The 13,405-nt window shown below is 43.7% G+C and overlaps 1 protein-coding gene across 1 annotated transcript; it reads left to right on the forward strand.

The window, feature by feature from the left end:
* The first annotated feature begins 19 nt into the window (after positions 1-19).
* On the forward strand, positions 20-13,201 carry LOC121581208 (SURP and G-patch domain-containing protein 1-like). The gene is made up of 14 exons (XM_041896661.2): positions 20-110; positions 580-751; positions 883-992; positions 1,184-1,441; positions 1,658-1,781; positions 3,487-3,590; positions 9,729-9,852; positions 10,028-10,368; positions 10,699-10,805; positions 11,089-11,266; positions 11,697-11,803; positions 11,972-12,117; positions 12,291-12,420; positions 12,513-13,201. The coding sequence occupies exons 1-14, from the start codon at positions 92-94 to the stop codon at positions 12,537-12,539; spliced, it is 1,947 nt and encodes a 648-aa protein (XP_041752595.1). The 5' UTR covers positions 20-91; the 3' UTR covers positions 12,540-13,201.
* The last annotated feature ends 204 nt before the right edge of the window (positions 13,202-13,405 follow it).

A 13,405-nucleotide genomic window follows, 5' to 3' on the forward strand; every position in this document is an offset into this window, starting at 1 on the left:
CGGGTTCGATTTACAAGACGGACCGGAAGCGGAAACTAGCTTAGCAACAGCTAGCTCATAACAGCGAATAAAGATCTAGCTAGCTGCAACTATGGAGTCCGGAGATACAGGTATAAGCTCGCAATATTATGCAATATTTGAAATGACAGACCTGTATATAGCTAGTAACATGTATTCAAATATGGCTAAACTCTTGCTCCATCAAATCCGGTTCGTAAACAGGATTTGTTGTTGAGGCATCAAAACTCATCAAACACATTTATTGCCACAATCAGCATCAACTGCATATGTGAGATTCATGACAGAATTGGTTGTAGTTTGGTAGCTATTTTAGCTATTTATTACTATAATAATACCTAAGTTGATGCCACCCGACCTAGTTAGCAAGCTAACCTGTTTTTACCAACCCAGGCCTACTTCTCAACTCTGTGACAACACATACATTTGTGACTTTACTAGTATACTCACAAAGAGCAATAAAAACGCGATCACCTCTTGTGACTAACATTATTGGTAACAGTACACACAGACAACTGTTCCAAACTCTTCCACTGACTGTCTGTGTTATTCCCACTGTAGGGAGAGGTGGCTGGAACAACAAGTTCCGGTCAACTCAGAAGAGCAGGATGAGTGTGAACGTTCTCCGTCAGGAGGAGCTGATCGCCCAGAAGAAGCGCGAGATTGAGGCTAAGATGGCAGAGCAAGCCAAGAACAAGAGCCTTCAGACTCCCAACAAGCCACTGCCACCAAGGTACAGTAGACCTGAGTTTCTGAAACACTACAAATAGGTCTACCTTTCTACTCAATCCCAGCTGCAAGTACTTGATTGGTCCACTTGACTGGTTGATTGCAGCCATTGATTTTGACTTCTTATCCCTACAGTTTACCCAGTTTACAGGGACCCTCTTCGAACAACAACAAGTATGTGAATGACGGAAGTTTCTTACAGCAGTTTATGAAGCTGCAGAAGGACAAACCCAGCGCTGACTCTGGTGAGATGGGTAGCTGTTTTGACTTAATTGGTTTCAATAGAAAATGTGTTAGGACTTTATTTTGATGGTACAGAAATGATTAAATAAAATGATAACAGTAATAATTGATGAATTACTTGTTTCTTCTGGATTCATTAAACAATTAAGGAAACACTGCAGTGAGTGTTAACCCAATTGTGTACCCTCTCCAGGCTCCAGCAGTGACACCAAAGCCCCATCTTCATCCATCCCCAGTCCGTCCTCAGGAGTGTCTCAGCCCCAGAAGAAGAGCATTCTCATCGGCAAGCGTCCCGGTCTAGGCATCAGCAGCATGCTGAACCAGTTTAAGAACTACTCCCAGTCAAAGAAGACCCCGCTTCGCCCCCAAAGGCCTAGCATATTCAGCTCCCCAGATGATGATGATGATGATGAGGAGGAAGTTGATGATTTAAGTTTCCTAGAGATCAAAGGTAATCAATGATCTGGTTTTAGACATCAAAGGACTGCCAGTAGCCTGTGTGCCGGTCAGATGCTGTCCTAGGCTACTTGTTGTTGTCATTTCACCCATGTCATTGACTGTGTATTCTAGTGGCAGAGTAGCTGCTTGCCTGAGAATAATGCTTTTCCTGAGTTCGCATAGCCTTCTACAGTAGAGTAAAGGTAAGGTACTCATAGCCCTCTTAAAGTTTCTCCCCCAGAGGACCGAGACACACAACTTATCCTGGACAAGTTGGCAGCCTTTGTGGCTGAGGGAGGGCCTGAGCTAGAGAGGAAGGCCAAGGAGAACTACAAGGACAACCCTGTTTTCTCGTGAGTCTGTATGGATGAACTAACAGTACAGTGGCGAAAAAAAGTATTTAGTCAGCCACCAATTGTGCAAGTTCTCCCACTTAAAAAGATGAGAGGCCTGTAATGTTCATCATAGGTACACGTCAACTATGACAGACAAAATGAGAAAAAATATCCAGAAAATCACATTGTAGGATTTTTAATGAATTTATTTGCAAATTATGGTGGAAAATAAGTATTTGGTCAATAACAAAAGTTTCTCAATACTTTGTTATATACCCTTTGTTGGCAATGACACAGGTCAAATGTTTTCTGTAAGTCTTCACAAGGTTTTCACACACTGTTTCTGGTATTTTGGCCCATTCCTCCATGCAGATCTCCTCTAGAGCAGTGATGTTTTGGGGCTGTCGCTGGGCAACACGGACTTTCAACTCCCCTCCAAAGATTTTCTATGGGGTTGAGATCTGGAGACTGGCTAGGCCACTCCAGGACCTTGAAATGCTTCTTACGAAGCCACTCCTTCGTTGCCCGGGCGGTGTGTTTGGGATCATTGTCATGCTGAAAGACCCAGCCACGTTTCATCTTCAATGCCCTTGCTGATGGAAGGAGGTTTTCACTCAAAATCTCACGATACATGGCCCCATTCATTCTTTCCTTTACACGGATCAGTCGTCCTGGTCCCTTTGCAGAAAAACAGCCCCAAAGCATGATGTTTCCACCCGCATGCTTCACAGTAGGTATGGTGTTCTTTGGATGCAACTCAGCATACTTTGTCATCCAAACACGACTAGTTGAGTTTTTACCAAAAAGTTATATTTTGGTTTCATCTGACCATATGACATTCTCCCAATCCTCTTCTGGATCATCCAAATGCACTCTAGCAAACTTCAGACGGGCCTGGACATGTACTGGCTTAAGCAGGGGGACACGTCTGTCACTGCAGGATTTGAGTCCCTCGCGGCGTAGTGTGTTACTGATGGTAGGCTTTGTTACTTTGGTCCCAGCTCTCTGCAGGTCATTCACTAGGTCCCCCCGTGTGGTTCTGGGATTTTGCTCACCGTTCTTGTGATAATTTTGACCCCACGGGGTGAGATCTTGCGTGGAGCCCCAGATCGAGGGAGATTATCAGTGGTCTTGTATGTCTTCCATTTCCTAATAATTGCTCCCACAGTTGATTTCTTCAAACCAAGCTGCTTACCTATTGCAGATTCAGTCTTCCCAGCCTGGTGCAGGTCTACAATTTTGTTTCTGGTGTCCTTTGACAGCTCTTTGGTCTTGGCCATAGTGGAGTTTGGAGTGTGACTGTTTGAGGTTGTGGACAGGTGTCTTTTATACTGATAACAAGTTCAAACAGGTGCCATTAATACAGGTAACGAGTGGAGGACAGAGGAGCCTCTTAAAGAAGAAGTTACAGGTCTGTGAGAGCCAGAAATCTTGCTTGTTTGTAGGTGACCAAATATTTATTTTCCACCATAATTTGCAAATAAATTCATTAAAAATCCTACAATGTGATTTTCTGGATTTTTTTTCTTCTCAATTTGTCTGTCATTGTTGACGTGTACCTATGATGAAAATTACAGGCCTCTCTCATCTTTTTAAGTGGGAGAACTTGCACAATTGGTGGCTGACTAAATACTTTTTTCCCCCACTGTATGTTGAATGTATAGTATGTAATGTGGTCTCTTTTTGTCCTGATATAAAGATCTGTTCCTTTTCCACCGTACAGATTCTTGTATGATAAGAACAGCCGGGACTATCTTTATTACCGAAAGAGAGTTGCTGAACTCCGAAAGGATAACCCAACACCTGAGACGCCGTCACGTTCTAATGGTAAGATTACCTATATCGGTTTCTCTCTCTCTCTCTCTTACTCTCACACACGCTTGCTCTCGGCTCCAAAGACTACAGATGAAAAGAACACCATTCAATCTATCTTTATACATGTGGATGAGATACATACAGTGCATTCGGAAAGTACTCAGACCCCTTGACGTATTCCACATTTTCTTACGTTACAGCCCTATTCTAAAATTGATTATATAAAAAAAATATCCATCTACACACAATACCCCATAATATTTTGCAAATGTATAAAAAAAATACCTTATTTACGTAAGTATTCAGACCCTTTACTATAATACTCGAAATTGAGATCAGGTGCATCCTGTTTCCATTGATCATCCTTGAGATGTTTCTACCTGTCCACCTGTGGGAAATTCAATTGATTAGACATGATTTGGAAAGGCACACACCTCTCTATATAAGGTCCCACAGTTGACAGTGCACGTCAGAGCAAAAACCAAGCCATGAGGTCGAAGGAATTGTTTGTAGAGCTCAGAGACAGGATTGTGTCGAGGCACAGATCTGGGGTAGGGTACCAACACATTTCTGCAGCATTGAAGGTCCCCAAGAACGCAGTGGCCTCTATCATTCTTAAATGGAAGAAGTTTCTTCCTAGAGCTGGCCTCCCGGCCACACTGAGCAGTCGGGGGAGAAGGGCCTTGGTCAGGGAGGTGACCAAGAAGCCGATGGTTACTGTGATAGAGTTCCTCTGTGGAGATGGGAGAACCTTCCAGAAGGACAACCATCTCTGCAGCACTCCACCAATCAGGCCTTTATGGTAGAGTGGCCAGACGGAAGCCACTCCTCAGTAAAAGGCACGACAGCCCGCTTGGAGTTTTTCAAAATGTCACGTCTGGAGGAAACCTGTCAAAAGTTTGGACACCTACTCATTCAAGGGTTTTTCTTTATTTTTACTATTTTTTACATTGTAGAATAATAGTGAAGACATCAAAACTCTGAAATAACACATATGTAATCATGTAGTAACCAAAAAAGTGTTAAACAAATCAAAACATATTTTATATTCTTCAAATAGCCACCCTTTGCCTTGACGACAGCTTTGCACACTCTTGGCATTCTCTCAATCAGCTTCATGAGGTAATCACCTGGAATGCATTTCAATTAACAGGTGTGCCTTAAGTTAATTTGTGGAATTTCTTTCCTTCTTAATGCATTTGAGCCAATCAGTTGTGTTGTGACGGGGTGGGGTGGGGTGGTATACAGAAGATAGCCCTATTTGGTAAAATACCAAGTCCATATTATGGCAAGAACAGCTCAAATAAACAAAGAGAAACGACAGTCCATCATTACTTTAAGACATGAAGGTCAGTCAATACGAAACATTTCAAGAACTTTGAAAGTTTCTTCAAGTGCAGTCGCAAAAACCATCAAGCGCTATGATGAAACAGGGTTCTCATGAGGACCGCCACAGGAATGGAAGACCCAGATTTACCTCTGCTGCAGAGGACAAGTTCATTACCAGCCTCAGAAATTGCAGCCCAAATAAATGCTTCACAGAGTTCAAGTAACAGACACATCTCAACATCAACTGTTCAGAGGGGACTGTGTGAATCAGGCCTTCATGGTTGAATTGCTGCAAAGAAACCGCTACTAAAGGACACCAATAATAAGAAGAGACCTGCTTGGGCCTAGAAACACGAGCAATGGACATTAGATCAGTGGAAATTTGTCCTTTGGTCTGGAGTCCAAATTTGAGATTTTTGTTTCCAACTGCCCTGTCTTTGTGAGACGCGGTGTGGGTGAACGGATGATCTCCGCATGTGTAGTTCCCACCGTAAATCATGGAGGAGGAAGTGTTATGGTGTGGGGGTGCTTTGCTGGTGACACTGTCTGTGGTTTATTTAGAATTCAAGGCACAGTTAACCAGCATGGCTACCACAGCATTTTGCAGCGATACGCCATCCCATCTGGTTTGGGCTTAGTGGGACTATCATTTGTTTTTCAACAGGACAATGACCCAACACACCTCCAGGCTGTGTAAGGGCTATTTTACCAAGAAGGAGAGTGATGGAGTGCTGCATCAGATGACCTGGCCTCCACAATCTCCCGACCTCAACCCAATTGAGATGGTTTGGGATGAGTCGGACAGCAGAGTGAAGGAAAAGCAGCCAACAAGTGCTCAGCATACGTGGGAACTCCTTCAAGACTATTGGAAAAGCATTCCAGATGAAGCTGGTTGAGAGTGTGCAAAGCTGTCATCAAGGCAAAGGGTGGCTATTTGAAGAATATATTTTGATTTGTTTAACACTTTTTTGGTTACTACATGATTCCATATCTGTTATTTCATAGATTAAGTCTTCACTATTATTCTACAATGTAGAAAAATAGTAAAAATTAAAGAAAAACCCTTGAATGAGTAGGTGTGTCCAATCTTTTGACTGGTAGTATGTGTATGTATGTATGTATGTATGTATGTATGTATGTACAGTGGGGAGAACAAGTATTTGATACACTGCCGATTTTGCAGGTTTTCCTACTTACAAAGCATGTAGAGGTCTGTAATAGGTACACTTCAACTGTGAGAGACGGAATCTAAAACAAAAATCCAGAAAATCACATTGTATGATTTTTAAGTAATTAATTTGCATTTTATTGCATGACATAAGTATTTGATCACCTACCAACCAGTAAGAATTCCGGCTCTCACAGACCTGTTAGTTTTTCTTTAAGAACCGCTCCTGTTCTCCACTCATTACCTGTATTAAGTGCACCTGTTTGAACTCGTTACCTGTATAAAAGACACCTGTCCACACACTCAATCAAACAGACTCCAACCTCTCCACAATGGCCAAGACCAGAGAGCTGTGTAAGGACATCAGGGATAAAATTGTAGACCTGCACAAGGCTGGGATGGGCTACAGGACAATAGGCAAGCAGCTTGGTGAGAAGGCAACAACTGTTGGCGCAATTATTAGAAAATGGAAGAAGTTCAAGATGACGGTCAATCACCCTCGGTCTGGGGCACCATGCAAGATCTCACCTTGTTGGGCATCAATGATCATGAGGAAGGTGAGGGATCAGCCCAGAACTACACGGCAGGACCTGGTCAATGACCTGAAGAGAGCTGGGACCACAGTCTCAAAGAAAACCATTAGTAACACACTACGCCGTCATGGATTAAAATCCTGCAGCGCACGCAAGGTCCCCCTGCTCAAGCCAGCGCATGTCCAGGCCTGTCTGAAGTTTGCCAATGACCATCTGGATGATCCAGAGGAGGAATGGGAGAAGGCCATGTGGCCTGATGAGACAAAAATAGAGCTTTTTGGTCTAAACTCCACTCGCCGTGTTTGGAGGAAGAAGAAGGATGAGTACAACCCCAAGAACACCATCCCAACCGTGAAGCACGGAGGTGGAAACATCATTCTTTGGGGATGCTCTTCTGCAAAGGGGACAGGACGACTGCACCGTATTGAGGGGAGGATGGATGGGGCCATGTATCGCGAGATCTTGGCCAACAACCTCCTTCCCTCAGTAAGAGCATTGAAGATGGGTCGTGGCTGGGTCTTCCAGCATGACAACGACCCGAAACACACAGCCAGGGCAACTAAGGAGTGGCTCCGTAAGAAGCATCTCAAGGTCCTGGAGTGGCCTAGCCAGACTCCAGACCTGAATCCAATAGAAAATCTTTGGAGGGAGCTGAAAGTCCGTATTGCCCAGCGACAGCCCCGAAACCTGAAGGATCTGGAGAAGGTCTGTATGGAGGAGTGGGCCAAAATCCCTGCTGCAGTGTGTGCAAACCTGGTCAAGACCTACAGGAAACGTATGATCTCTGTAACTGCAAACGAAGGTTTCTGTACCAAATATTAAGTTCTGCTTTTCTGATGTATCAAATACTTATGTCATGCAATAAAATGCAAATTAATTACTTAAAAATCATACAATGTGATTTTCTGGATTTTTGTTTTAGATTCCGTCTCTCACAGTTGAAGTGTACCTATGATAAAAATTACAGACCTCTACATGCTTTGTAAGTAGGAAAACCTGCAAAATCAGCAGTGTATCAAATACTTGTTCTCCCCAGTGTGTGTGTGTGTGTGTGTGTGTATGTATGTATGTATGTATGTATGTATGTGTATATATATATATATATATATATATATATATATATATATATATATATATATATATATATATATATGTGTATAACTCAGCAAAAAAAGAAACGTCCCTTTTTCAGGACTCTGTCTTTCACAGATAATGAGTAAAAATCCAAATAAATTCACAGATTTTCATTGTAAAGGGTTTAAACACTGTTTCCCATGCTTGTTCAATGAACCATAAACAGTTCATGCACCTGTGGAACGGTCGTTAAGACACTAACAGCTTACAGACGGTAGGCAATTAAGGTCACAGTTATGAAAACTTAGGACACTAAAGATGCCTTTCTACTGACTCTGGAAAAACACCAAAAGAAAGATGCCCAGGGTCCCTGTTCATCTGTGTGTACATGCCTTAGGCAAGCTGCAAGGAGCCATGAGGACTGCAGATGTGGCCAGGGCAATAAATTGCAATGTCCATACTGTGAGACGCCTAAGACCGCTACAGGGAGACAGGACGGAGAGCTGATCGTCCTCGCAGTGGCAGACCACTTGTAACCACTGTACACCTGCACAGGATCGGTACAGCCGAACATCACACCTGCAGGACAGGTACAGGATGGCAACAACAACTGCCCGAGTTACACCAGGAACACACAATCCCTCTATCAGTGCTCAGACTGTCCTCAATAGGCTGAGAGAGGCTGGACTGAGGTCTTGTAGGCCTGTTGTAAGGCAGGTCCTCACCAGACATCACCGGCAACAACGTCGCCTATGGGCACAAACCCACCGTCGCTGGACAAGACAGGACTGGCAAAAAGTGCTCTTCACTGACAAGTCGCGGTTTTGTCTCACCAGGGGTGATGGTCGGATTCGCGTTTATCGCCAAAGGAATGAGCGTTACACCGAGGCCTGTACTCTGGAGCAGGATCGATTTGGAGGTGGAGGGTCCGTCATGGTCTGGGGCAGTGTGTCACAGCATCATCGGACTGAGCGTGTTGTCATTGCAGGCAATCTCAACGCTGTGCGTTACAGGGAAGACATCCTCCTCCCTGATGTGGTAACCTTCCTACAGGCTCATCCTGACATGACCCTCCAGCATGACAATGCCACCACGCACAGAACGAGCAGTATGGCTGATTTCCTGCAAGACAGGAATGTCAGTGTTCTGCCATGGCCAGCGAAGAGCCCAGATCTCAATCCCATTGAGCACGTCTGGGACCTGTTGGATCGGAGGGTGAGGGCTAGGGCCCATTCCACCCAGAAATGTCTGGGAACTTGCAGGTGCCTTGGTGGAATAGTGGGGTAACATCTCACAGCAAGAACTGGCAAATCTGGTGCAGTCCATGAGGAGGAGATGCACTGCAGTACTTAATGCAGCTGGTGGCCACACCAGATACTGACTTACTTTTGATTTTGACCCCCCTTTGTTCAGGGACACATTATTCAATTTCTGTTAGTCACATGTCTGTGGAACTTGTTCAGTTTATGTCTCAGTTGTTGAATCTTGCTATGTTCATACAAATATTTACACATGTTAAGTTTGCTGAAAATAAACGCAGTTGACAGTGAGAGGACGTTTCTTTTTTTGCTGAGTTTATATATGTGTGTGTGAAATATATATATATATATATATATATATATATATATATATATATATATATATATATATATATATATATATATATATATATATATATATATATATATATATATATAGCTAGCCCTCCTTGGCGTGTTTTAGTTTATGTTGAAAGTAACCATTGCACACAAACGATGAGGACCGAAGCTTCAAATGACAGATACACAATTATTTACTGAAAAGTCCTTCACGACAGACAGCATTTATAATGCCCACTGTTCATGGTGTTATTTATTCAAAAAAATGTAAGATTAGGCCTATATTTTAGTATCAAATCCATACAATCCACTTCCCCAATCACCACCATGTCCCCCTGCTCCCCCCTCTTCTTATCCCCTACTGGCTGTAGACTGGTGTGTGAGGGCCAGTTGAGTACGGTACGGTAGTAGTGTGAGTTGAGCCCCAGTACTGATAGGCTGCTTAAAGTCTCCCCCCCAGTGGACGAGGAGACCCAAAGGGTGGCCAAGAAGCTGGCCAGTTTTGTGGCCGACGGTGGCCCCGAGGTAGAAGCCATCGCCGCCCAGCACAACCAGGACAACCCTGCCTTCAGGTAAGTGACAGTCTCAAATATTGTAATGAGTGTTTAATGCATTGATCCAATTGTATTTTATTGATCCCAAAGAAGAAATTGATTTGTCATAGTATTGCTTACTTTATTAAAAACCTAACATGTAAAGTGGACAAAATACCATAAAAGATGGCTTATTTCTTCTTCCTCTTCTCAGTTTTCTTTATGACCTCCAAAGCCCCGGCCATCACTTCTACAAGGAGAAGGTGGAGGAGTACCGCCAGGCCAAAAATGACCAGAGCCCCCCAATCAAGCAGGAGCCTGGAGTGGGGCTCAAGAGGCCGGCTGCCCCTCCCCCGCCTCTTCACTACCCCTACCTGCTGGGCCAGGTAAAGCTCGAGCCGGGTCTGGAGATAAAAGAGGAAGCAGCAGGGCCCCCCATGGTTAAGAGGAAGAGGAAGAGCCGCTGGGGGTCAGAGGACGACAAGGTGGATCTGTCGCTGCCACCCATCTTCATCCCCAAGGAGGAAGAGCCAGAGGCCAGCCCGTGTCTTTCTGGTACACACACACCCATAATACACAGCCTCTCTTGTATAACACACACACACACATAAAAATCTAATCAAATGTAATTGGTTTCGCGTACACCTATTTTGCCGACGTTATTGCGGAAATAACGAAATGCCTATGTTCCTAGCTTCAACAGTGCAGTAATACCTAACAATACAAAACGATACATGCAAATCCAACAAATTAAGAAATATAGTAATATTAGAACAAGAGACCGTTGTTTTAGTATATCTTAGACTAAAAACAGTGTTTGTAAGGTATGTCTATCCTGGCCCTGTGTTGTGTCCATCCTTGCTGAGTGTGTGTGGTGTGTTTCAGTTCATGAACTGAGAGATCTGGGCTATAAGAAGGGAAAGCCTGTGGGCCTGGTCGGGGTAACAGAGCTCTCAGACGACCAGAAGAAACAGCTCAAAGAGCAACAGGAGGTACTGCTTGACCGACAGACAGACAGAGCACAATACACTATGGCAACAAATTGTACTTTCACTGTTTGAATTGTCGGGGACTGGGCAGTGTTAATAATTTTAGTATTTTGGGCGCGCCTTGGTTTGGTATGGGAGTGCCCAGCATACTTCAAACCTAGTCTCTAACAAGACCAGATGGGCTCAGTTGCGTCCTTTCTCAGCCACCTTGAAATCCGTCTCTGAAACCTTGACTGAGGTGTGTGTCCGGCCTGCACATGCATGTGTGTCTGTGTTCTCACCCCAGATGCAGGAGATGTTTGACATGATCATGAAGCATAAGCGTGCGATGGCGGAGATGCAGGTGATGTGGGAGAAGGCGGTGCGGGACCACTCCCATGAGTACGACAGTGACGAGGAGGTAGACCAGCAGGCTGGCACCTGGGAGCACCGCCTCCGTCACATGGAGATGGAGAAAACACGTGGTAAGATTCATGAAGACAATGGCCGTGTTCGAGATCATCAAAACCATGATGTATCATGAGTAAATTCTGACTGAATGATCTATAAATAATATTGAGTAGTTATTTATGATACAAGGTGATTTGTAGATCAGTCAGTCTCGACTCGCCTTTAAAGTCGGCTGCAATGTCAAATGCGCCCAATGTGTTTATGTTAAAGTGAAAGAACTTTTTGAATGTGAGATTTGATTCTTGAAAAGATCCGTTTATTACTGACATTTTTTTTGGTTTAATCAACGACTACTTTCAGAACATTCTGTGTCAACAACTCATTAATCAACTCTGAGATATACCTCATCATATTAACCTGGGCCTCGTTCAATCTGAATGTTCAAAACGTTGTGTCCTGCTGAATGCGCCCCTGACGTAAATGGCTGCTTGGCTCTTCCTCCAGAGTGGGCGGAGTCGCTGACTGACATGGGAAAGGGGAAGCACTTCATTGGTGACTTCCTACCTCCGGAGGAGCTGGAGAAGTTTATGGAGACCTTCAAGGCACTCAAGGTCAGTTCCAAATCTTCTCCCCAACTCTTCTCTTTGGCACTTAACCCTTTACCCCTTCGTTGTCTAGCCTCAGCCAAAAAGGAATGACCCGGAAACCACCATTTGGGAAACACATATTCTATTCACATGATCTCATGTTCTTGCATTGTGTTTTGGGTTGTTCTGCAGGAAGGCCATGACCCAGACTACTCGGAGTATAAGGATTTTAAGCTAACGGTGGAGAACCTCGGTTTCCAGATGCTCATGAAGATGGGCTGGAAGGAGGGCGATGGCCTCGGCTCTGACGGACAGGGCATCAAGGCCCCTGTCCACAGGTGGGGGACTGTCAAATTCACAGACACATAGTATACACACTTGGACTCAGGGATAGTCACACGAAGACATGCAAACACTGGACATGAACACCCACTCTATTGGCTGATACAAGGTCTTCTACACAGCTTATACACACACACCTAACCAGCTGCTGTGGTTTGGTTTGCTCCAGGGGAATCACGGCTGTTGACGGGGCAGGGTTTGGTGTGGACCGGCCCGCTGAGCTCTCAGGACAGGACGATGAGTATGACGCTTTCAGAAAGAGGATGATGCTAGCCTATCGCTTCAGGCCTAACCCACTGGTAATTACTACATAAATGCAATCTGCAAACTGTTCTGTTCAGATGACCTGGCATTGGTAAGAGTTTTTGGTAACACGTTTCTTTTTTTTCAGAACAACCCAAGGAGACCATACTACTGATGAAGAGGCCTGAATTTGGTCGACTTTGTCGAATTTACTTTTTTAAACCACCAACAGTGGCATGATGGCCCAGTTATGCCTTTATCTTTGTTGTGGGAACAAACTGTAGGACACTAGTCTAGTAATCTAGTAATCTCCTCTAGATTGTGTGGAATTTTATAGTCGTTGATAAATTGTTTAGGTTGGAGAATAAGGAGGACGGATTTGTCGGATCTAATTGAAGTTGTCTAAGACTCAGTTGATGTGAATCTGACTCAACTGCAGAATCAAAGTATCATATTTGATCAATCGGATGGCTAGGGTATCATTGTGATGGCTTATGATCTGATCCTAGTCACGATTCAAAACGCAGAACAACCTATAAACACTGCCTGTCCTCTCTGTATTGTGACGTCTGTCTTTTTGCTTGGATTTTAATTTCTTCACATGTTCAAGATGTTACTTGGCAATGACAGTAACCAAAATACATAATTTGACTGATAATAAATGGCTTTGTAGTTCTTTCTGTGCATGGTTTTGCTATGGTTGTTTGATCACCCTTCTTCAAAGATTTGAACACAGTGTTAACACATCGTAAATGTGTTATTTACATCGTAAATTCAAGCAACGAATGTAAAATGCTTCACTGTGAAAAATAAAAATATTAAATAGTCTTGAATGTATAGTAGTGGAGTATGCTTGTAGCTGATCAGTGCCCTCTGTTGTTGACTTGTGGAAACCAATTTTACGCTGAACAAAAATATAATCGCAACATGTAAAGTGTTGGTCCCATTTTTCATGAGCTGATATAAAAAAATCCCAGAAATCTTCCAATCTTATTTCTCTCAAGTTTACTGCACAAATGTGTTAACATCCCTGTTAGTGAG

This window comes from Coregonus clupeaformis, chromosome 14, assembly GCF_020615455.1.
Source record: "Coregonus clupeaformis isolate EN_2021a chromosome 14, ASM2061545v1, whole genome shotgun sequence".
NCBI lineage: Eukaryota > Metazoa > Chordata > Actinopteri > Salmoniformes > Salmonidae > Coregonus > Coregonus clupeaformis.

Bases quoted from the DNA above. Each gene is read 5' to 3' on its own strand.
- LOC121581208 (XM_041896661.2), top strand. The intron at 10,369-10,698 runs GTACACACACAC...GGTGTGTTTCAG, and splicing joins GGCCAGCCCGTGTCTTTCTG to TTCATGAACTGAGAGATCTG. The intron at 10,806-11,088 runs GTACTGCTTGAC...TTCTCACCCCAG, and splicing joins AGCTCAAAGAGCAACAGGAG to ATGCAGGAGATGTTTGACAT.